This window comes from Sciurus vulgaris (assembly GCF_902686455.1).
Source record: "Sciurus vulgaris genome assembly, chromosome: 2".
Taxonomy (NCBI): domain Eukaryota; kingdom Metazoa; phylum Chordata; class Mammalia; order Rodentia; family Sciuridae; genus Sciurus; species Sciurus vulgaris.
Genome location: NC_136462.1, coordinates 113,375,589 through 113,400,209, shown reverse-complemented (window position 1 = coordinate 113,400,209; position 24,621 = coordinate 113,375,589). Strand labels below are relative to the sequence as shown.

Sequence of the window (24,621 nt, the reverse complement as noted above, 5' to 3'; positions counted from 1 at the left end):
AGATAGGAAAGCTGAGTCAGGTTTCAAACCCAGGTCAGGCTGACTTCACGTTCCCTTCACTTGAGCCCTGCAGCCAACTCGTCATGGGTCCTTAAGGAAGTCACCTCCCTTCTGGGGCCACTTTCCTGTGCTGGGGGACCAGGTATTGGGCAATTGATGCTGCTGGCTTTGCCTTAGTACCAGTTCTGATACCATGTGGCTGGTTGTCCAACCCGTCACCCTCTCAGCTCAATGCTGGGGAGAATTGGTTTCCCGGGACCCCATTCTTCAGTACCCTCTTCCCATCCGGGCACTTGTGGTTGCATCTTGTGATTTGAGAAATGTTTTTTCCAAGTGGGCAGGAATGGGGACGAATCCCTGTGGAACCATGTGGTCCTGGGTGGCTGCATTGCCTATGGAGATTTTGTGGATGGAGCGGCGATTTAATGGAAGGCTCCACAGTTCTGAGAACCCCTGCAGCCCTGGGAGGTAGGGGGAAGGGAGCAGGCCCAAAGTGGGCAGGCGGGGTGTGAGCGGCCGAGCAAGACTCTGGGTTGGCCAGGCCAGCTGAGTACACCCTGATTTGCAAAGAAATGGAAAGATGGAGATAATTGCTTTGTGAAAAATGGAATGGCCTAGGAACACAGATAAGTGTCCCCCCTCCATCTTCAGGGAGACTGGAGGCAGGGTGCAGGCACTGGGAACTGGGGGAGGCGGAGGCCTGGAACCCAGAGGCTTCACGTCATGGCAGGAGGCAGGTGCTTTATTAGTTTGGCAATGTCTCCCCCGCCCCCCAGGGTATGCTATGATTTCTCACAGCCTGTCAAGGCTACTTGCTCTCTGCAGGGCGTGAGGTGCAGGGGGCAGGACAATCTTTGTGACCCTGATTAATGGCGGCCGCAGTCCTCCGTGGTGCCATTTTCAGGATTTGCAGCCTGAGGCTTCCCAGGCAAGGAGAAAGCAGAATTTATCAATGCAGTGGAACCCAGACTCAGAGGAAGACATTTAACACGTCTCAGGAGGTGACTCCAATCCCTTCTGATTTATCCCAGTGGGGCAGGCAGCTGGCAGGACCTCCACATTGGCACTGCTAACTTCTGCCACTCTCCTGCAGTCAGGGGATCACTCTTTTGGAGATTAAGGGCTGTGGATTTATTTTTTTTAACTTGTTTTTTTTTTTTTTTTTTTTCTTCTTTTTTTTGAGTACGGGAGATTAGAAAACGTTCAACATAAACCCAGCCCCTGGTGGGATTGCTGGAGGGCAGGAGGCTCCATCAAGGCAAAGGAGGAAGTCTCTTAATTATGGGGCAATTGCGACTCCTTTTTTCATCTCGCACTAATCAAACTCTGGCAAGGCCAGTAAACAGAGAGGGGTTTGGGGACCAGGAGCCAGCTGAGAGTAGCGGGCAAATGAAGGCAAAGAAGATTGGCAAGACTCGCTGATAACCTTGGCATGGCCCCATTGTGCGCAAACTTGGCTTTTCTGTTTTATTCAGAAAAAAAAATAGAGGAGTGTGTGTGTGTGTGTGTATGTGTGTGTTCTATAAATAGAAGATAGAAATCTCTCTCCACCCACACGCTGGGAGGGATGTGAGGCGCTTTCGTGATCAGCCCCCATTTGGGGTTTGCTTCTGCTGCTTCCTGCGCCTGAAAGTGCCTTTTCATGAGCCGCTTGGAACACCAGTCAGTCCCCGCTGGCAGCCCGAGCTATTGACTGGGCTTCAATGCCTGCCTTGTGCAGGCTCCTGGAGCAGACATGCCCTGGCGCTGGTGGGGTGGCCTGGGTAGGGGTCTCTGAATGGCTTTCAGGATATCACGGGTGCCCACTGTATTTGATGCCAACAGATGGGTGTCCTTGTGGCGCAGTGGTAACTCAGCCCTCAAGGCCCTGTGCAGTGTGACTTGCTATTGGGATGGGTTTTTGGTGTCCTCTGTCAAGTGAGACACAAGCAATGTGGCTGATCCTAAAGCTTGGGATGAATGGAAGATTGGAGGAGAAAGTTGGTGGAAGAGCTGATAATCAGTGGACAAAGATGTGCTGTAAAGTGCAGGGGATGCTCTGGGTGCTGGGGACCCAGCAGTGAATACAATAGACTCCCTGCCCTCATCAGATAAGTGTTCGAGTGGTGTGATGCAAGGGGAAGGAAACGACATGCAGACTCACTGGCCCAGAGGGAAGAGCTGAGGCCACATCTGGGTGGTAACTGTAGGAGGGGGCAATTTCCAAAGGAGTAACACATGGAGGTACCACAAGGACAAGGGCTTGTGCTGGCTCTCTTCCACGCAGAGCCCACGGCAGGCAGGCGTTGCTGCTCAGCCTGGCATGCTTTCCCCCTCAGCCTGGACTCTAAGCAGCCACTATCACGGATTCCCGTTCTTGTGGGAGGGGAAGCCTCCCAGGGCCGGCAAAACAGTGTCTGACCTCCGACCACCCTTGCTGCCAGTATAAATTCATTGAGAAGGAAGGGTTCCCTGGAAGAGACAGGGATGGACAGAGAGCAGGTTCCAGGTATGTGGACCAGGCTTTGGTGCCAGGATTTCAGCATAGTCAAAAGGACGAGGCAGGTAGGAGAAGTGAAGCAGGTGGGGCTGGGGCTTTTGCACAGATGGACTATCAGGTCATAACAACTGATCTTAGGGCAGAGGCCATCTGTTTGCCCTCTGCCTCAGTTTATGCATGATGACTCATGAGCAACTAGTCCCTGGCCACGTGTGTGCTGCCACTGGGGAGACAGGCTGGATCTCCTGGCAGAAGGAGGGGCCTCCTAAAGATGCCACCATCTCTAAGCTGGCTCAGCCTGCAGAGGCAACCTAGACCAGAGCAGAATCCTGCAGTGGGAGTTGGGATCCTAGGATGTCAGTCTCTTAAGATGCCCAGCGGCAGGCACAGAAGGCCCTCAAGTGTAAACCAATGAACGCAACTGCAAGAATGCAGATTGACCCAGACCAGGCCTTCCCTCAAACCTGACCCTGATGGAGAGGAGCAGAGTTTCTAAAATAGGTGTGCTGAAGAACTCTGCTTATCACGCTGTATCATTAGAAATAGTTCCATGGGAACTTCTGGGTGAAACAAAGGAAAACAGTTCTCTTCTTAAGTTTTCTCAGAGCCTAAGTTCTGCTAAGATGCACTGTGAATATTTAAGATGAGGACAGAGCATGCAGCATTTTAGAGCTTATTCACTCATGGAAACCTTTATCTGAGAGATTCCTGTCACTTTCTCTGGGGACTAGTGTCCCACAGAAGCCAGTTTTGCAGAGTACCCTCCCAAGTTCCCCATGTTGCACGCGGCTGCTCTGCAGGGCTAGCCTCGGTTGCCAGTGCCCCTAGCCTCCCCTGCACAGTCCTGCCTTCATACATTTGCTTAGGCTGTCCCTGCCCCTGCACTGCCCTCTCTCTGCCCCCACCTTTCCATGTTCTACCCACCCTGATCCCACAAAGTCTTTCACCGCACCCCCTCACCACCACCATGGGAGTTTCCACCCCTTGCTGCTTGGGTCTGCTCCAGCAGTCTGCAGCTGGTACTGTTTTCTTTGTCTTCTGCAGCAGCGCCCAGGCCCAGGTGGGGATGCTCGGGGGTGCTTCCTGGATCCCTTCAGGCTGTGGCAGGTGCGTCATGAGGATTCCCTGTAGGCAGGTGGAGAGACATGCCTCTGGCCTCTTCCTCTCCCTTCCACCCGCTGCCCAGTTCATGGTGTGGAGCATTCACGACCCCATCAGGAAGGACACTTCTCCAGCCCTAGGACTTCGCTCCCTTCCTGTGCTCCTTAATATACAGGGAGACAGGACAAGAGTGGGGACGACCAGCTGATTTATTTACATGTTCTCCTCCTCTGCAATGAAACCAGGGGCATTTTCTTATTTAATTATTAATGCCCTGAATCAGATGGTGCCCGATCCATTAACCTCTGTCACTCCAAATGGAGTGGGCCTAATAACCACTGCGGCAGGATTGACTTTCCCTCAGTCATCTCATAAGCATGTGTCTCTGGGACCCGTCCTCCCAGGGCTGAGGAAGTTGCATTAAAGTGAATGGAGATGAGCTGCCCCCACACGGTGACAGCTCCTTTTTGGCTGCTCTTCTCTCCTCCTGAGTGAAAGGTCTGAGACAAGTTGAAATACTTTTTCTGAAATTGGTTTCTGGAAGGGCAGCCCAGGACCCAACCTACCTTTGGGGTGCTTGCGATCACGTCAGAAAGATCAAGGAAATGTGCCTGGAAGATGTCAGTGCAGATGGGACGCGATTGGGCTGGGTCGTGGGGCCCTGCTGTGAGCTACCTGCTGGGCTGCCTGGGACACAGTGGGGGCACCACCCCTGTGAGGGCCTTTGCCAAGCCCAGCAGCAGCAGGCAGGGTGAGGGGGAGGATGAAGAGCAGTCAGGGCAGGGGGAAGGGTGTGGGCCAGGCTGGAGGGGAGGGGAGAGGTCCACCTGATGGGGGGGAGGTGGTGATAAAGATGACTGATGGATGGATTCTTTGATTCTTTGCAGTGCTAGAGATCAAACCTAGGGCTTTGTGTGTGCTAGGCAAGTGCTCTACCCCTGAGCCATATCCCCAGCCCAGGATGCATCTTTTGATGGGGCCAGACTCCAAGAAAAATATCTGAGTGCTAAGGGTGTCTAAGAGGAGTCATCTCTTCTACCCCCAAGCTGGACATCTTTCTCTCCCTGCCCACCACCACAGAGGTGGATTTGGCTTTAGATACATACCCAATGTGCTGTTCAAGCTGGGGTGTGAATCCTGGGGAGTCCTCAGCTCCACAAAACTTGCCACAGTCTCACTAATGAGCTGAGGAGTGTGGAAGCCAGGCCTCAAATTCGTCTAAATGCCACCCCCTTGGCTATGTCTTGTGCTGCTCCCTCCATCCATCTCCACTTCCTGAGTGCTCATCCAAACATCCATTACCCTTTCCGTGCGCTGGTCTCTAGAGATCTTACTGCCACTGGAAGGCAGGTGAACTGTCCTGTCTAGACCTGACTTAGAAAGGTTTTCTTTTCTATTTTTTATTTTTGTTACTGGGGATTGCACCCAGGGACACTTTACCACTGAGCTACAACCCCTGCCCTTTCTATTTTTATTTTGAGACAGGGTCTTGCTAAGTTGCTGAGGCTGGCCTCCAACTTCCCATCCTCCTGCCTCAGCCTCCTGAGTTGCTGGGATTACAAGCATGTGCCACTGTGCCTTGTGAAAGAAAGGATTACATGAAGATTCAGAAAGATCTAGAAAATTAGAGCAAAGATCTCAGTTACCTCCCTCTCCCATCAGCATGTATCAAAAGGATCTGGGGATCCATCTTCCCTTGTGCAGTTAGCTTGATGTTCAAACTTAGCGAGGTTGCAGATGCCATCCGGGGGTCCTCTGGGGAGAATACTGGTGATAACAGGAACTGCCCAAGTAGTGAGTCAGGGCCACCAAGGAATTCTCCACTGTTGGCATTCAGAATCCCTGATTTCCAAAGGATGGCATCACTCCTTTGTTCATTTGATGCCTGATCAGCCTGAATCCCCCTTGGAAGAAGGTTCCTGTGCCCCTCCTGACTCTCCCCAACCCTGGCCACCCATCCTGGTCAGGTTTCCCATGTCTAGTTGAAGCTCCTGAAGGAGAGGGGAGTGACATGAGCACTGAGGTCCTCTGCAGCCCTGTGTCTTGTGGACTCCAGACTGTGGGGTGGCCACGGAGGTACAGAGTGCATCTGTCAAGCCAGGGTGGGCAGGGGGACACGGGGTGGCCGCGCTTCCCGGCCTGGGCAATGGAGCAGAATCATCACTCTTTCCTAACTGATTTACAGAATGTATTTGGATCTGGCTAATCTGCATTTAGCTACATGACTTCCAGATCTCAAATAGAAAGTAAAACCTCATTAATCATTAATTTGGACCCCCATGGTTATACAGAATTTGTGACAATTTGTTTATCTTTGAAGGAGCTGCTGAGAAAGGGTTTAACAAGGAACTCATTGGAATAGGAGGAGCGTGTTTAACCTTTCAGAAGGAAGGAGCCCCGTGTAGCTGCGCTCTGGGCATAAATGGGGGTGTATAGAGAATACAAGCCTCTCTTATCTGTCCCCAGGGAGGATGTGTTCCTCACATGGAAACTCAGGGCCGGGGTACTAGTTCCCCAACTATTTCAAGCCTGGGTACCCTTTTCCAACGTCAAATTGTTTTCTAGAACACCCCTGTTCCCCGGTTATTAGAAGTTGTGTTGTAAAAGCATCACTGGTTGAGAAGAAAAGCTACTCTGAATGCAGTAAAGCTTTTAAATAAATCACAATCACATCTGTGTACCCATGAAAAATAGTGCTATCTTCATGAGTCATGGTGTTTACTCAGTTTTCAAATGACATTGGCACTCACGAATTCCAGTCCCCCCTGAGGTGACCCTCCCTACCCCTCCCCCAAAGTCAGTCACCCATCAGGTGGCTATTCTCTGTGGCTATAGAACTGTGGCGTCCTGCAGTGCTAGCACAGGAAAGGAACTCAAGGGTCACTCAGCCACTCCCACTCAATTTATTCTCTGCCCTCTTCAAGGAACCCTGTGTTGGGGACATCCTCCACTTAAGGCACAAGGGGTTGACATTTGTGTATGCACACTGGCCACATGCTGTCCCTTTGGGGGCCTAAATCAAATGTTAGAGGCCACTCCTGTAAAGTTCCTTCTGGGACTGTCTCAGCTCTCATCCCACAGTGGGAATGACACAGTGACACACCCCCTACAGATATCAGCCACCTTTGCCCAGCCTGAGGTACGGGTAGCCAATATCTGTAGGAGGCAAGAGAATTAGGGTGCACTCTTCCAGCCAGTGACCAGGACTGCCCAGAAGGACCTTCTCGGCTCAGCTCCCATGTGGGCCACACCTGACGCCTTTCTTCTCTTCTTACACGGCAGGAGGGTGGAGGGAGAGGGAGCGGAGGGGCAAGACTGGTCAAAAGTGAGGGAGAGGTCCAGAGGAGGCTGCTGCCTCTCAGGTAGGCCAGATCCAGGGTTCTCGGGTCCAGGATGGCCTCGGGGCCTTGGGACATCCTGAAACTATAGCCAAATTAGTATGCTTGGGCATTTTTCTGGGGGAGAAGGGCTTTACATTTCGTTGGGTCTATCTATAACTTTCATCTTGAAACAGTCCCTGGGCCAAAAACCATTCGGAACCCCTGGCTGGGAATCTCGGCTTTTCCCTGAGTCAGGCTTCCCACACTCCAGTTACTCAGAGCTGGAGAACTGTTACCGCGTTAGTCAAGCCTGCAAGCGTAAAATATCCAATGCTCATCACCCCACGCCATGGGAAGCATAGTATGTTTAGCAGGCCTGTTCTGCTGCTTCACACAAGAAGTCTCGGTGCCACACAAATGCCAGGCCACAGGGACTGAGTAACCAGGCTGCCTCCTTTGTTCTCTGCACAGGCCCCAATGGCGCTCTTCGTGGTGGGCCTGGCTGTCTTCTCCCTCCTTCAGACCACCCTCGCCCTGAACCCTGAGGACCCCAATGTGTGCAGCCACTGGGAGAGGTAAGAAGTGGACCCTGGGCTGGCACTCTAGAGGGCTCACACTGATGCCAACATCATGGAGACAAAAGCAGCATCAGGAGAGGCTGCAACTGTCCACAGAGGGCCTGCAGTCCACCTGGGGGCTCAGCTCAGATGCAGGAGGACAGGGCCAAGCAGTGTGGATTCCTTCTGAGGCCAGAGCTGAGGGAGGTCAGAGTGGAGGCAACTTATATGAACTGCAGTGAACAGTGCAATGGACACTGTAGGGAACAGTCCTGGCCCTCCCTGTGATTGCACATCCCCCACAATTTACATTCAAGGATTTAGAGACCCAGGGGAACTCAGTGCACATCCACAGCCAGGTGGGGTACAGCACATGGCAGGACATGGACCAGAATCCACAAGTCTTGCTCTCTGATATGCTAGGGTGTCTGATCTGGTTTCTCAAGATGGACAGCAGTATGGCAGCTTGGTTGCATGGCCAGCAGCCTGCCCTAAGGAAGAGAGGTGAGGGGCCCGGCTGGTTCTGGTCTGATGGGGACAGGGGCTGCCAGAAGAAGGGTGCTGGAGGGCACAGCAGGAGAGCAGGCTGCATTCTGCTTCAGTCCTGGGGGAACGGGCTGGTTCCCTGCAGATGGTCTGACTTTGAAGCACAAGGTTAAAGTATTGATTTTGGTGAGCAGAAAGACAGTGACCAGAGACCCAATAAGGAAAAACCGAATTAAACCCTGGAATTGATTGGCCATGCTGACCAGGACGACTCTGCCACTTAGATGCTAATAAATCAAATGAATAAAATTAAGATGAAGGCCCGATGGGGGAAGCAGATGATAGAGCAGGGAAGGCGAATCGGGCAGTCCCTGCTCCATGCCTGCGAGGGTGAATGGCCAGTCCTGTGGTCCTGGACACGTGTGGGCCAGGAGGGACTGGCTGGGAGGCAGAGGGACAGTGCTGTCCTAGTGTGATCTCTAGTGACAGAATGCTCTAGTGGTGGCCTGACAGAGCTGTGACTAGAGCAAAAGGCGGTGCTCTGGCAACCCAGGAAGCACACCAGATGGGCGATGGGAAGACCTCAGTGCATTCCCATTTGGATTTTTCTACCCTTAGCTATACAACTTCGGGGAAGTCTCTGAACCTCTCTGAGCCCACTTGTAGCTCTGACGTGGGGAGAAAAATTATTCTTGCCTCACAGGCTTGTTGGAGGATCAAGGCCACCAGTATCATTAAAGTGCTCTGAGGACCATAAAGCTCAGTTCTCATCTTTTCCTCCTGATGACTCTGGCTGTGGGAACTGGTTATCAGACTCGCAAGCACCAGACTCACTGTGGGGAGGGGTGTGATAACAGAGTCTGGGGGCCCAACCCCAGGGATTCTGATCCAATATTGCATTTTTCATAAGCTTTCCATGTGTTTCCAAGGTTTACTCGGGTCCCTTGCTCCTCTGGTTTCAGTGAATTTGAGCCTTTATTTCCCAGTGGGTCAGGGAGGTACCAGGTAGAACCCAAAGTTAGCCTCTGGCTTTTGGCCTCCAGCCTCAGATGAGTACTTCCATCATGTGCCCCATAGAGCACTGTTGCTTCCTGCATGATAACCAGGCCCTTGGACACCCCTTTGCCATCTGCCCACCTCTCTGTCTGGCCAGGGGTCCTCTTCTCCAGGGAGCCTTCCCTGATGGCAGGGCCCACACTCACTTCCTCTTCTCACAGTCCAATTTCTACCAGTGGATCTGTTCAAACTTAAACTCATTTTCGAAACCTTGGCACCATGAATGCATTTGGATTGGGAAAATATTGGGAGTGGGCTGGGCCTCGGGGTGGGCGAATGGGCCATCAGGTGGGGCTGCAGCCTGGGCGAGAGCACAGGAGTGAACCCGAGTGAAGCTGAGGCTGGGGACCCTCTGGCCTCTGCAGGGAGGAGGCCTTGCCTGCTGACGCTAGGGTGCCTCCTTCTCGACTTTTCCAACAGAGCTCCACTCCCAGTTATACAAGCATAGATGTAGCCTGCATCATTCCAGAAATACACCGATCCTCAGAGACCGCTTAGGGAGAATTTCCCAGCTGGATTAGTGCTTCTGGCGGGCTCCTCGTTAATTATGCCCCTCCACCGTAAAACCCAGTGTGGAGACCTCCTCTGGCTAGTAAAGCCTGGCTCTACAAAATTAATCTGGCCCCTCATTAGCATGTTGGCAAATGAGGAGTGTTAAACCACCCAGCCATGAAGCCGGGGCACACACTTCAGGTCAGAGACTTGGAGTTGGTACAAGGTCTTATTGCCAGACTCAGTTAGCCCAGGGCAGAGCTGGGTCCATCCCTGCTGACACCCCAATTCTCTCTTTTGGGCCAGTGCCTTTCTTCTGAGCAGCCACTATCCCTTTCAGTGCCAGAACCTCCAAGTGCTTAACCAAGGTGGGGAGTCATTCTGAGTGCAGATCTTGATTCCTCTCTCATCCGCCCTGGTCAGGGAGGAAGTCTCCTGTACCCACACCGAAGTAAATCATTGCCTGTCATGAGGATGATGGTCAACATCTGTTAAACACTTACTGTGTTCCTGGCAAGCATTTTATATGTATCATCTTTTATCTTCCCATCATCCTGAGGGAGAGATATTATTATTGCTCTCCTTTAGTCCTTACAATAATCACATGAAGTCTCTGATATTATTACCATAGATTTATAGGTGAAGAAACAGGCATATAGGAGTTGAATAACACAGGCAAGAATGTGCTGCTAACAATTGACAGACTTCACACGTGGCCTCATGTTTGGGGGCTCCAGAGCTTGGGCCCTCTGACCCAGGCATTCTCCCACCTCTCAGTGAGGCCCTCAGGAGATGTGACAGAGTGCCGTGGACTTTCAGAGTCGGGGAGGCCCCTAGGAGGCTTAGGTGGGTGTGGAGCTGCCTCAGTTTCCCTAAGCCTGGAGATGAGCAGGGTTTTGGGCTGTGTCTGTATAGATTGTGCCTCTGGCACATCTGTAGTGTGCCTGCTGGTAGGGACGTGCCAAGAGCCCTCCTTACAGCCTCAGTGCATCCAATAGAATTTCCCACCACCTGAGTTCCTAAGCATTGCCTCCTGCTGGACTCAACCTTGAGGCATTTGAGAGCCTGTTGCAGACCCACACGTGCCCAGCACCCAGCACCCATGCAAACGAACCAACTCAGTGTCCTCAGGCAAAGCAGACAGGCTTTTATAGCCTGGACCTGGCCATCTGGCCCAGGTCAGCGCTCCTTCTGGGGGAAAACACCAAATAAGACCAACCTACTTAAAATTAATTCCTGAGCTCTTGGCTGGGTGTGCACCAACCTGTGCAGGAGGAGCATTCCAGGCTCCAGTGCCGTTCCAAACCGCCCCGCCAGCGGGGACCCGGAAGAAGGCTTACTGCTTCCCCATGGCTTCCACAGCTAATAGGTAGATTGACAGAATAGCTCTCCTATTGGGAGGTTTGAGGGCATGTCCTCCATGTGCCTCCATTGCACTAGAGGTAGAATAGGCTAGAAGGTCGCTGGAGAACCTGGGGAAGTCACTGTGCTCGCTGAGGCTCAGTTTCATTATCTATACAGTGAGAACAATAATTCCACTTATTTTATAAGATTGAGAATTAAAAGGGATCAAAATATTTAAAATAGGGCACTCAATAAATATTAGCAGTTATTGGTACCAGTTGACTGACCCAGGCAAGCTGCCTTTCTGAGCCTCAGTTTCTTTATCTATAGAATGGGGCCATTTACTTTGGAGTTACTACCAAGATCAGCTTCCATATATGTTTTTTGAAGACCATAAAAATCTGAAAAAACATTTCACATGGGTACATCTGCATATTTATTTATATTTTGTTTTGGATGTAGGTCTTGATTCTGTTCCCCAGGCTGGCCTTGGACTCCTAGGCTCAAGTGGTCCTCTTGCCTCAGCCTCTCAGGACTACAGGCATGCACCACTATGCCTGGCTCACATAAAATATTTTTAAATTTGTTGACTCTGCCTTCCAGAACCACACAATATCAACCTAAACCTTTACTCCTTCTCAGATGATTGAACAAATGAACTAGAATTTTAAATAACTAGGCCAAAGGTCAGTAAGGGATGTGAGGTGTCCTGGAGCCAGCCTGGGGTCGGGGAGGTTTGCATACTGGGGGCATGCAGGGAGTGGGCATGTCAGAGCTGGGCAGCCTGGCCTCGGGGCTGTGGCTAGCAAGCCTGGGGTGGGAGGCTGCATCCTGATAGCAGGCCAGCTCAGCCTCTCCAATGCTGACCATGCTTCTATGCCCTGTCTGGTTCTCAGCTACGCCGTGACTGTCCAGGAGTCGTACGCACACCCCTTTGATCAGATCTATTACACGCGGTGCACAGATATTCTCAACTGGTTCAAGTGTACCCGGCACCGGTGAGTACCTCTCTCAGGTAATGGGAGTGGGAAAGGGGCAGGTCCTCAGGGCTTGCCTTGGTGCAAGTTAGTAAAAGACCCCAGAGCAGCGGTTGTCACTCACCTCCCATACCCCCTAGCCACTCTCTGCATACTGAACGCCTGAGATGCACAGCTGGCCACTGCTTTCTGGCCAGAGCAGCCTGGTCAGGGTAGCCAAAAGTACTAGAGAGTTAATGGCATTGGGGGCATCTTTAACCAGTAGCAGATAGGAAGCTGGGGAATGAACACCCCAGCTTTCTCACCCTGAGGGTGGAGGGCCCAACCATGAGGTACGATCTGTGCTGCATCCCATGGTCCCCAGAGGCTGGAACCCCAGTCGCCCATAGTAGTAACCCGCCTACAGCACACTCTGCATTGGCTTCCTCTGCCTCCCTGCCTCACTTTTCCACTCCCCTGTTAGTGCTTCCTTAGATCACCCTCCAGACTGCTCTTCCCTGAGTCCTTGTCTCGGGTCCGCTTAGGGAAGAAAATCCACCTAACCCAGCCCCCCTCAGAGAAGATGGAGCCCCATCCCAGGGCATCCAGGCTGGAGAAGAGGGTGCAGCTAGAGTCAGCAACATCTTGGCACCTTGACCAGGCCACTCTTAGCAATGCTCAATGTGAACAGCTGTTCATGGTCATCTTGCACCCTTATCAGCAGCCATTCTGCAGATGATGATGTGCTTTCATGTCACTGTGGGAGAAAGGAGTGGAAGGAGGAGAGGACATGTTTTGAGGGATGACCCCGGCAGGTCATTTTTGGGGAGAGATTTCCCATCAAACAGAATAATCCTTGGGAGCTGGTGAGGTCAGGAATGTGAGAATACTTTGAGAAAAGTGAAAGGTAAAAATGGAGAAGAGTTGAGGTATTAGTCACACGTGAGGTGACATTATGTTTGGGGAAATGAGAAAGCAGCAGATGAAGGGTAAATAAGGAACTGAGGGAGACCACGTGGAGGGCCCTTTTCATAGTTGCTAAACATTCGTGTTGATTCCAGATTTCTCTTCTGCTTCGTCCTTGTCAAGTGCTGTTCCCTCTGGGGTTTATGCAGGATTCATGGTGGGCAGCAGGATGGGTTGGGCTTGCTCTGTGCTGAGAAGCCGAAGTCCTGGTTTTCTTTGATACTTCGCTACTAACTTACTTTGAGACATCAAGCATAGTTAATATATCTGCTTTAAAATCCCTGTCTAATTCCAACATCAGGGTCATCTCAGGGTCAGTCTTCATTGATGATCTTTTTCTCTTGTTTAGGTGATTTTCCAGTTTACTTGTATGTCCAGTACTTTGGATTGTATTCTGGACATTACATGTGACATATTAGAGATTGGCTTTGGTCATGTTCCTCCAGAGAGTATTGAGGTGTTGGGTTCATTTGTTTATTTGTTTGTTTTAACAGTCAGGTAGCTTAGCTAAAGTTAAATTCCAAACTCTGAAAGTTTAGTATTTTTAGCCATCTCTGGATTCTGGGAATCTTCCCTCCACACTCATCATTCAGGGGCTTGAAGTTTGGCAGAGATTTTACAAGGCATTTTGGGCTTCCTTTTTATGGCTCATCCCTTGCTGAGATGTCCCTTTTCACTTGATCACTGCTGGTTCTACCCTGGACTTGTCCTGTTTGGGTCTTCAAACCAGTAAGATTGCATGTTTTCTGTCTGAATTTAAATTGCTGGAAGCATTATTGAGCTAATCTGCCTGGGGCCATTTCCTTCTTCCAAAAGCCCACTGCTGGGCTGGAAGATAGCTCGTGGTAAAGCACTTGCCCAGCATGCATGAGGACCTGGGTTCCATCCCCAACACCACATTAAAAAAAAAAAAAATGTCCACTCCCCTCCAGTATCTGCCCACTGTCATTCCCTAATGTCTTTAAGGAGTTGCTTTTTATGTTTTCCCCCGATTTCATAGTTGTTTGTTGTAGAAAGGTTGGTCCAATAGGAGTTGCTCAGCCATGACCACATCCCCCTCCTCTAGCCTTTGAACATGAGGTGTGGCCGCCTGCATTGTCATTTGTCATGAAGCGAGGGCTTTAAGGACTAGTTTCTCGGACCTCCCCCAGTTTTGCCAGAGTTGGTTTCTGTGGCCCTGGTCAAAGGCAGGGACGGGAGTCCTGCTCCGCCCCTGCTCCCTGGCATCCCTGTGCCAGAGCTGAGTTCGCTCTAAGTGTGGCTCTGTTGGACACTCGGAGGCATGGCTGCCATCCATCACCCCTGGGCCTGGGTGAGTGAGCGGCTGCTTATGAAAATAGGCTGTATTCCCGGAACATGAATTATTTTGTTAAATGATGGAGTCGCCTTGCAGCCTTCCTGATGACCCGGAGTGTGATGCTGACAGCGGCACCATCAGTCTGCCTGCGGGTGGGTAGCTTGTTTTCACTCGCGTCCCTTCTCCCCAGAGCAGCCGGTCCGTGGGCCCTGCCCAGTCCTGCTTCCCACACGGGAGCAAACCAGGATAGGGGAGCCAGAAGCAAGGGGTGGCATCCCTCTCCTGATAGGCATTCATGTTAATGAGGCCAAGCCCACCTCCCCTTCGGGAGGTGGGGCCATCCTACTTGGTGGGGACAATAGACCGGATGATGACCTCTGAGTCAAACTCCTCTGAGTCATTTTTTTCCAGTGCTGGGATGGAGGCAGTCATTCTTTATCTGAAAAGCTCACACAGCCCCCGAAACTGCCTCCTGTGCGGAGGAAGAGCTTCCCTGGGAGGCCAGCTTACCTTCCATTATGGGCTTTTGACGAAGTAGAATGACCTTAGCTTACGACATTCCCAAATATCACAGATTTCCCCGAGGCCTGCATTGTCATTTGTCATGAAGTGAGGGCTTTAAGGACTAGGAGGTTTTCTGGGCCTGTGCTGAAGGACTTCCTTCCCCACTGGGCCCACCCTCCGCGGGAGGCAGGCTGTGGGCACCTTGGCCCCGGCTGCTCTGCTGCTGTTGTGGGGCCCACAGAGCAGGGCTCGCGAGTGCCGAGGGGGTAGACAGAGCTCTGCCTTTGAGGCCTGGGGACTTGGGGCTGATCCTGCTCATACTCTATGACCTTGAGCAAGTTACTTCCTCTCTCTGGTCTCTGATGGCCACATCAAATCTCCTCCACTTTGACGTTACTCATGACAAAGGGGCTTTTGATTCTCCTCAGGGTTCAGCCCTCAGACATCTTTATTTCCTTTGCCTTACTCCTTCACCATGACCAACTGCAGGGCCAGAGAGCCACCCAATGGGAACTGACACACAGCAGCCAGTGGAGCCTTGTGGCTTTGAAATTAAAGTGAGCTGGGTTTGAATCCTGAATCTGACACTTAGCTGTGTGACCACAAGCAAGTCAATAACCTCTCTGAATCACAGTTTTCTCATCCATAAAACAAAGGGTGGGGTTTAGGTGCTAACATAAAAACTCTAAAAAGTAATAAAAGAGAGGACATAAATAGGGCATAATAATGGTAGCCACCCCAGGACCTATTGGGACAGGACCAAGTCTTAGCACCTGTGGCCAAGGACTAGCACCCAGGCCCCTGGCTCCCGGGCCAGGGCGTATACTGCCCCGCGGGCCCAGTTCCTTCCTCTGTGGTGTGAGTTTTAGAGATTCCCAGGGAGAGCACGTGAGGCTTCCTAGGAGCTATTATTTTTGTGGTGAACTAGATTCATGAGGGACCGAGTAGGACTCAGTGGGGCCTGGCCTCTGTGGGTTCCTCCAGCCCAGAATCTGGAAGTGTCAAGGAACCAAGGTGAAGCCCACAGCCACCTCCCACAGTGTCAAGCCAGACTGTCCACCGTGGTCCTTCTGCTGAGAAGGCTGGGACCGTCAGCCGGCTAGCAGAAACGCCCCCGCTGGCAATGCCATCGGCACCACAGCCGCACAGATCCTGCCATCGATTTTTCTTTATTGTGTTCCTTCATATTCGAAGCCGCCATGCATTTTAAAGTAATTATTGAATGGCATCCTCGATATAGCTTAACACAAATATCACTCTAAACGGGAGTGATTGATTTTCAATACTTTCAAGTGGCTCTCTCCCCTGTGCCTTAGGATCAGTTATAAGACGGCGTATCGGCGCGGCCTCCGGACCATGTACCGGCGGAGGTCCCAGTGCTGCCCTGGCTACTACGAGAACGGAGACTTCTGCATACGTACGTAGGGCTGCTGTCTGGCCTCAGTGCGGGTGCGGGGGTGGAGGGGAGGGAGAGGGGTAGGGCTGTGGGCAGGGTCCCCAGGCAGCGGGCCCAGCCCACCCTAGGTCACCCCAACCCACAGGAGGGCTCTGCCTGTGCAGTGCTGACAGGGTGGAGGGTGGAGCAAACGCGTCCACCCCCTCACAGGGTGGATGGGAGCAGGCAGCCCAGGCCCCAGTGGGGACAGGGGAGAGCAGGCCCTCAGGAACAAAGGCAGGCAGCGCCTAGCGCCTGGTACTGGGCCGAGGCTGTCGCAGGCACCCAAGCAGGCTTTGTCAGAGGCAGGAGAGGGCGGGAGGAGGGAAGCCTGCCTCGTCAGAGGGCAAGACCACAGTCCCCTAGAGGAGGATGGTACGGAGGGAGCAGTTCCAGGAGGATTTCCAGAAAGAACTGGAGGACCTGGGAAGAAAGACGGTGGATGAAAGACACACCACCTCCTACCCTTTTCGTCAGCTCAGAGAACAGAAGCCTTGTCGTCCCCCAGAAAGAGAAGAGCAACCGCAGGCCCTCTGGGTGTGGGGGCAGTGTGGTGCAGTGGAAAGAACCCAGGAGTGGGGGCTCTGTCCCTGCATGCCAGCCATGTGGGCTTGGGCCAGTCTTGTCACCTCCCTGGGAGAACAATGGTGGGTCCTGCCAGAATCTAAGGGACTTTCCCCACTCACTTCTGCCCAGTGGATTGGGACTATGAGGGACTATTCAGTGGCATGGAAGTGTGTCAGAGCAGCGGGGAGCTCCCAATTCATGCAACTCCACCCCAAAGCCTCTGCCTCTCGGGTGGAGAGTTCTGCTTCTCATTACCGTCCTCCTGGCCATCCAGGTGGGCAAGGGGGCTGGCACCAGAGAGGATTCAGACAGGGCAAGTGTGTTTTTCTTGGGAATGAAATGACATTTCCCCTCCTGTTGTTACATTGCCCCTGATGCTGGAGAAGCTCAATTCTAATAGCATTACAGGAATGAAGGAAAAATGCTTCTGCAAGTGGGTTCAATAGCGATGGGTTTAGCAGGAAAAATGCAAAGAAATTCACTCAAAGCAAGTCCCAAAGGTTGTTTCTCAGGAGCAGGCAGAGGACTGAGCTAGGACGAGGCCCTGGCTGTGCCTCACCTGGGATGGGGCCACTCTGGGGACGCGGGGGCAGAAGCGAGCTCGCGGTGGCTCTGCCCACGTGGAGTGGAGCAGGTCCAACAGAACAGGAGCTCATAAAGCCCAAGCAGCGTGGATGTGTGGGCCTGCCCAGGCCCAGGGCACGGCAGGGACCTCAGGAAATTATAAAGGGGTTTGGTGTCAGCACAGGGCTCCGGGATGGATGAGCACACGCCCTTTCCAGTTCCCACAAGTGGATGCCGGAAAAACGCTTGGAAAATGAGGGCGGGGCTGAAGTGCCAAGTGTCCTGATTGCAGGGCTCCATCTTGCTGACGGGGAGGGCCTTCCCAGCCTCCTGACCTGCTCCTTACGTAACTGCCAGCCGCTGGTGGCCACAGCGGGTCCACTGGGGAGCTGAGCTTGGAGAGCCACTCTCAGGACTGGAGGCTGTTCTCAGGGGAGGACAGCAGTGTTGCTGCAGTGAGCAGGGCACGGTGGCACCCTGGGTGCTGGTATGATGACATAGGGGCACACTGGCCTGGTGTGATCTTGCTCTGCACTCCCAGCGTCTCCCGCCTCATCTCCATTGAGTTCTGGCCACACGCCACGTGGTGGGTGCCGTTCTGCCCACATTCCACACACTGACTCATCTCCTCACAAGAGTACTGTGAGGTGGGTGCCCTTATTTCTTTCATCTTACAGATGGGGAAATTGAGTCACAGAGAGATTAAGCAACTTTTCCAAGATTGCACAGCTAGATGGTGCCAGAATTGGGCTCTTGGGCTGTTTAGGCAGGCTGCCTCTAGCTTTCGAACCCAGGAGAGACTTCTCTGCACTCCTGTAAAATGGGGCTAGGATCACTGCATCACTAGGTGCAGAATCAGAGCTTGATAAATTTCAATTCCTTTCTTCTTTTTTTTTGTTTTTTTTTTGTACTGGGGGTTGAACCCAGGGGTACTTAACCACTGAGCCACATCCTCAGCCCTTTTTAGTGTTTTGTTTATTGACAGGGTCTTGCTGCATTGCCTAAGGCCTCACTGTGTTGGCTGAGGCTGGCTTTGAACTCAAGATCCTCCTGCCTCAGCCTCCACTGCACCTCACTCCATTGGTTCTTAACATTTTTTTTTCCTTCTGTCATGGAGATTTTACTTTAACTGCTCAAAAAAGGTTCATGAACCCTTTCCCTGGGAAAATGCACAGTGTGAGTACAAACCCTCAAGGGACTTGCAGCCTTGTCGAAGGAGGTGGTTCAGTATACCAAGGGCATGTACTAGGAGGTTGTTTCAAGCTGGTACTTATTAAACACCTACAATGCCCTCCCCCCGCCCCCCAGCGCCGGGCTGCGGCTATGAGGGAAGGGTTAGAAGTGGCTCCTGCCCTTGTGCCATCTGCAGCAGGATGAACTCTCGGCAAGGTTATCCCATAACAACCCAGTGCCTGAATGTGAGACAGACAGACAGATGTGCTCAGACAGAAAAGAGTGCTGTGACCTGCACTCACTTCATGGGACGTTGGGCCGGACCATGAGGGATAACTGACAGGACGTCTCAGGTGGGCAGGAGCGTGGTGGGGAGTGGGCTGGAGAGGCAGGGAGCCTAGCTTGGTTAGGTGCCGGCGGGAGTGTTAACTTCCCAGGGCAGCTTTACCAAGAACCACAGGCTGGCGGTTAAAACGGTAGTTTATTGTCTCACAGTTCAGGAGATCAGAAGCCCGATCCATCAAGGAGCCAACAGGGCTGGCTGAGGGGGATAGACCTGTCCTAGGCCTCTCTCCTGGCTCCCAGCAGCTTCTTTCTTTGTGACAGTGTAACTCCAATCTCCACAAGGCATCTTCTCTGTGTGTGTCTCCAGATGTCTTCTTTTTATAACAACATGGTCATGTTGGAATAGGACCCACCTTAATGACTCATTTTGACTCGACTACCTCTGTAAGACCCCGTCTCCTAGTAAGGTCATGTTCTGAGGTGCTGGGAGCTAAGACTTCTACACATGGATATTAGAGGGTTACGATTCAGCCTAACAGGTGGGTGTCAGCTGTCACCAGCACCCTCCTGCTTCTTGTGACAGGAGAAAAGGGCGAGAGCAGCCAGCTCACTCGGGTGTCAACATTGCCCACCAGAGAAACAGACGCAGGGAACGTGAGCGGGAGAGGCGATAGTGAGATGGTGAAGACTGTGCTCAGGGCACTCAGTACCAGGGGAAAAGCTTGAAAACCTGTTGCCCCTGCATTTCCCCTTCCTCATTCCAGGGAGCCAGAGAACCGCCAACTTCTTGAGAACCTATCTGATACTGAAAGTCCCAAGGAGGAGCCTGCACAAGAACAACTCCTGAGTTCTGGGCAGGGACATGTCACCTCTCTCCAAACCACCTTCCTGGAAACATGTTTCTAACAGGCAGTGAAGCACAGTGGCCTGGGAGGGAAAGCCTTGGGTGACTTTGCCACTAACTTGCTGTACAATCTCCGGCAAGACCCTTGGCCCCTCTGGACCAGCTGGGACATAGGATGGACCATGCTGTGCATGGAAGGAGGAAGAGAAGAAATAGTGTTCTGAAAAACACGGAACTCAATACAGATCCAGAGTGGCACTGTTTTGGTCTCCTTTGTAGCATTTCCTCCTCCTCAGAAGAGCTGTCCTCCATGGGCATGTGGAGATCCACATCAGAGATGCCCCTTGCCTCCTCCCCAGTGCATACCCTTTCCCCTCCCATTATCTGCAGACACAGTTGACTCCTGGCCCCACCTGGGTCACCAGGTATCAAAGATTTCCTGAAGACTACTGAGCACAAGTGTCTTCCTTCTTTCATTTGAGACAGTGCTGTGAGCATCTTTGTCCTTGCATAGAGCTGCTTTTATGTCTTGACAAAGCAGATTGTCACTTAGGCAATAGGGTTCAAGGTACTTTGGGAAGCTCTGCTCTTTGAAAATATCAGCCTAGATCAGACTGGATAGGCTGGATTATGCTGCAGTAACAAGCAATACCCGAATCCTAATGACTTAAAATGGTAAATTTTTTCTTGTTCACATCTCTTGTCTGTTGTGGACTAGCTGAGGCCAGTTCCTTGCCAACTTCACCCCAGGCCTCAGCTGATTGAAGCAGCCAGGCTTTGCAATGTAGTAAGGTGCTGGTGCAGGAGAAGAGGGCTCCAGCTAGTCTTGAAGGCAGGGGACCAGAAACGTTTGGTGAGCAGTATTGAAGCTTATCACAAGTCCCATATGAATGCTCTACAGGCCATTCAAATGTACCTAAACAATTTAATGTGTGCTGTGTGTGCTCTTCCCCAGGGGTTCACAGACGCAATCATGCCCAATCAGAGTCACCTGGAGGGCTTGTTGCCTAGCATGCTGAGCATCTGCATTTCTAACAAGCTCCCCAGGGATGCTGGAGCTGCTGGACCTGGAACCTGGCTTTAGGAACCACCTGGATATGTTGTGCTAAGGGACAGTTTCTGTGCTGCCCAGCTGGTTGCACATTGGTCCATCCCTAGGTGCTCAGGGCTCCTCCTGATGGGCAGCAGGGAGAAGGCAAGGAGAGGTCCATCTGCTGAATCCCTCTGTCCCCCGTGTGCTCTTGGTCACATTTCCCCCCAGGGGAGTTCGTACCCCAGACTTTCAGATGTCTTTTGGCCCTTCTGGTGGTCACTTGAAATGGCAGAGTCCATCCTCTGCAGTGTGGTTTTCATCCACATCTAGAAGTGGAGGAATGAACCAGAAACTCCAAGCGTGTATGTGACTGATGGTCCAGCAGGGCTGTGGCCTGGGCGTGCTCAGGGCATGTAGCCAGCCTGGCCCCAGAGGAGTGGGCTGTGCCAGCTCTGGAAGGCCTGGGAGGTGGGGGGGCGCAGAGGGGTGAGGGGGTCAGAGGATTTAAGTCCAGTGGACTCCTCTCACCAGTGTCGTGACTCAGGTGCCTGTTTTACCACTGCTGTTATTTTGAACACCCAAGTGTTATTTAAATCTAAATGTGACTCACGTCTTCACTACTTTGTTTACCCTCTCTCTTCTCGCATCCCACTCTGGGTTCAGCTTCCTTCTTGAAGGCTCTTTGGTCATTCCTTCAGGGAGGGTCCGTGCTGGTCGCCTCTCTTGAGCTCTGTTTGTCTGGAGAGGTCATGAGTTTGCCTTTGCTCTCGCGTGCTGGTTGCCTGCGATGAGCTTTTCTTGCAGCAGAGTGGGCACACGGCTCCTTTGCCTTCTGGACTTCGGGTGGCCCAGCTCTGCAGGTTCTTGAGGATGTGTGTCGGGGCGAGGAGTTATTTTTACTTCTCAGAGGTACACATCTTCTTCAAAGCTCAAGATTCGTGTCCTGCAGCAATTCTGGAAAATTCTCAACTGTGTCTCTTCAAAAATCTTGCCTTCGTTCTCTCGGTTCGCTCCTGTTGGAGCTCCAGCCATCAGCCCCTCCCATCCCATTTTCTCCCCTAAATTCTCATTTTTCATTTCATCTCTTATGCAGCCTCTTGAGCAGGCTCCTCAGATCCATTTTTCGGGTCCCTTAGCTTTGGGAATGAACTCCTGTCTGTGGAGGTCTTAATTTCAATGACCACATGCTTAATTCCTAGGAGTTTCATGGCTTCTTTTCCAGATATGCATGTTCTTTTTCTATCCTGTTCATTCTTTCATTATGATTCTCCTTTTATTGCTTTCATTATTTTAAACTATTTCTTTTACTGTCTCTTTCAGGTACTTGTGTCTTGAGCTACTAGTTCTCTTTACTCAGGTCCTGGAGGATGGACTCTCCTGTCTATGATGACTGCTGAGACTCCATTATGGTGATCATTTCTTGTAGAGGTTGTAACTGTTTTGCTATAAACTCTTTAGCTCTTTTCTCCTTCCCCGTGCCTTGGACTGTGCAAGGGCCCTGCACGTTAGCTTTGCATTTTGGGGGGTGGGTGGGGGCAGGGAACACTGGTTGTTTTCACTGGCTCAGGATCCCTCTTTGGTAACTTGGTTTGGGATTCCATGCTGTGTGTGGTAAAGGCTGGGGAGTTTTGGTTTTTATTTTTTCTGTTTAATTGATGTGAAATTCACATAACATAAAATGAATCATTTTTTTTTCTTTTTTTGGGGGGTACTGGGGATCAAACCCAGGGCCTTGTGCTTGCAAGGCAAGTACTCTACCAACTGAGCTATCTCTCCAGCCCCAAAATAAATCATTTGAAAGTATACAACCCAGTGGCATTTAGTACATTTACAGTGTTGTGTAGACATCATCTCTATCTAATTCGAGAACATTTTTATCACCCCTAAAGGAAACCCCGTACCCATTAAGCAGTCACTCCCCTCCCTGGTACTTTGTTTCCTGCAGGAAAATTTCTCCAACCAAAGCCTCTTGTTTTACCCCTAGGTTGGGGAGCAGCATTTCCCCCCACCCCTTTTTTTACTGGTACATTATAGTTGTACATAGCGATGGGATTTGTTGCACAATCATGCACAAAATATAACAATGTAATTGGGCCAGTCTCACTCGCCTGCACTGCCCGCTCCCCTTGGTCCCTCCTGCCCCTTGGTCCCTTTCCTCTACTGTCTCCTGTTGATTCCTATGAGTGGGGTGGGGAGGTAGCAGCATTTCTGGTTTCCCCCTCATGGAGCTGGCAACTCCCAAGGCCACGTGTGAGGCCAGGCCTGCCTTGCCCTTTGGGTGGGTGTTAGTGCGCTGCTCTGGGTGTGGCTGGGGCTGGGGGAGGACTGTGGCCAGGTCTCATGTTTCAGTTTGGCTCCAACAGTTCATCTTATTCTCTTTCTCTAAACTCTCTTTTTATCGTACTTCACAATTCACCTTTCTCTTCTTAGAGCTCAGTGACATCGTTTAAAAATATTTCGTTGTATTTTGGGGACACTTGCAACACGAGGAGGCTACATGACTGCCTCATCACTGGGACTGTTTTAGAGTGAGCAGTGAAGTGGGGGCTTTTTTTGTTTTGACATTGAATTCAGTGCCTTCTTGGACGGGTTGCTGACTTCTGGCACTAATGAGGACAACAGTGGCGTCACGTCGTGGCTTGCCCAGTGCCTTTGTGTGTACTGTGTTACTCTCTCACAGACTGGAGAAGCCAGCAGGACTCTGTCTCACCCTTTTACAGAACACAAAACTGAAGCTCAGAGATGCTGAGTGACTTGTCCACATGGATAAGTGGCCAGCTAGGAGTTCAGGTGGGTGCAACTTCAAATCCTGTATTCGCCCCTCTTCAGTGGGTTTCTCTTGGCAAACCTGTGGCTAGAAGAGAGGAAGGGGAAACAGGTTTGTAAGAGAGAAGGGGACTAAAGACACACTGGTTTGATTTCAAATTCTGCGAAGGTGGGTCCTGTTGGGTCCAGGCTCCAGGAGTGCGCCTGGGGCTGGCGCATGGCGTGTGTGAGCAGATCCTGCAAGAGCGCCCCACGGGCCCTCTAGCAGGCTCCCTGGGGAATCGCACCTGCTGTTGTCACTGAAACAGTGCTGATCCCACTCCCTTGGGTCACCCACACCTGGTGCTGAGCTTTGCTACCTAGAGCCATGTCCATCCCTCTTCCGTCTGTCTGTCCATCTATCCTTCCATATTTATTAGGTACTCAAGCCTTGCGGGCTCTGCTGAGTCCTGGGGTTAAGGGTTGACTAAAGAGCACACGGGCTAGTACGGGAGATGCCATCACAGCATGATAAGCACCGTTTAAATGCTCAGGCAAGAATGTCACCAGTCTGGTGGGAGAGAAGGAGTGGCTGCCTGGCTGCCCCAGTAGGTCCCTGCTGAGTGGCCAAAGCTGGTGCAGCTGCCATGATCTGGTCCTTAGTCTGTGCACTGAGAACACGGGTTTAGGATGCTCAGTGCAGCTGAGCTCCAGGTGATGACTCACACTGACCAAACTCACGAAAACCAACGCTTAACCCTGAAGCCAGTTAATTCCTTTGCAATGGGAAATGTAACTACTGAAGATTTGTTCTTGCCCACCTATTAGTGCTTGCCAGGCCTTAATAAATTGCTGAATGAGTGAATTCATGGTCTGAGCATCCACAATGCCCAGTGGTGGCTTTATGGATTCTCCTATCTTAGAGTCTTCTTGTGCCACCCTGAACAACATCTGCTTAGGAGTCAAATGACACTCGGTTCATGTGATCCTTCCCCATCCTGTCCCTCTTCTGACCCCACAACTCCTGGGCCCTCTCTGTCACTCCTGTCCCTCTGGTTCTGCTGCTGCTTGCCCTTCTGTCCCACTCAGAAGCAGAGGGATCAAGTCTTCCTCATGCTCAGTGCCTGGCACTGGACACTGAATGAGTGAATCAGACAGACTCATCCCCAAACCTGAGGGCTGTCTATGGAGAAGCAGCTAGCTCTGCCCATGGATGGAAGGATGGGGGCATCCAGGAAGACGCTGTGGAGGGTTAGTTTCAAGCTGAGTCTGGAAGATGTCCAAGGACAAGGGCTGGACCATGGATGAGAGAGATTCAAAGCTAGCTGGCTTGAGAGCCAAACCCTGACTCTATTAGTCATGCGACTCTCTCTGCACCTTGACTTTCTCATCTGTACATAGGGCGCATTAAATACCT

At 51.7% G+C, this 24,621-nt stretch overlaps 1 protein-coding gene across 11 annotated transcripts in view; it reads left to right on the top strand.

Annotated features, from left to right (window-relative positions):
* Positions 1 to 24,621, top strand: part of MEGF11 (multiple EGF like domains 11) — a 313,791-nt gene that overhangs the window by 97,778 nt on the left and 191,392 nt on the right. For 10 of the 11 annotated variants that reach the window (XM_079125641.1, XM_079125642.1, XM_079125644.1 and 7 more), the window contains exons 2-4: positions 7,372 to 7,475; positions 11,732 to 11,833; positions 15,875 to 15,975. In XM_079125641.1, coding sequence (XP_078981767.1) covers positions 7,378 to 7,475; positions 11,732 to 11,833; positions 15,875 to 15,975 — 301 coding nt within the window. In that variant the 5' untranslated portion in view covers positions 7,372 to 7,377. Of the gene's footprint in view, positions 1 to 7,371; positions 7,476 to 11,731; positions 11,834 to 15,874; positions 15,976 to 21,092; positions 21,369 to 23,179; positions 23,250 to 24,621 lie in introns of those variants that run through there. The other variant, XM_079125646.1, reaches the window with a different exon arrangement.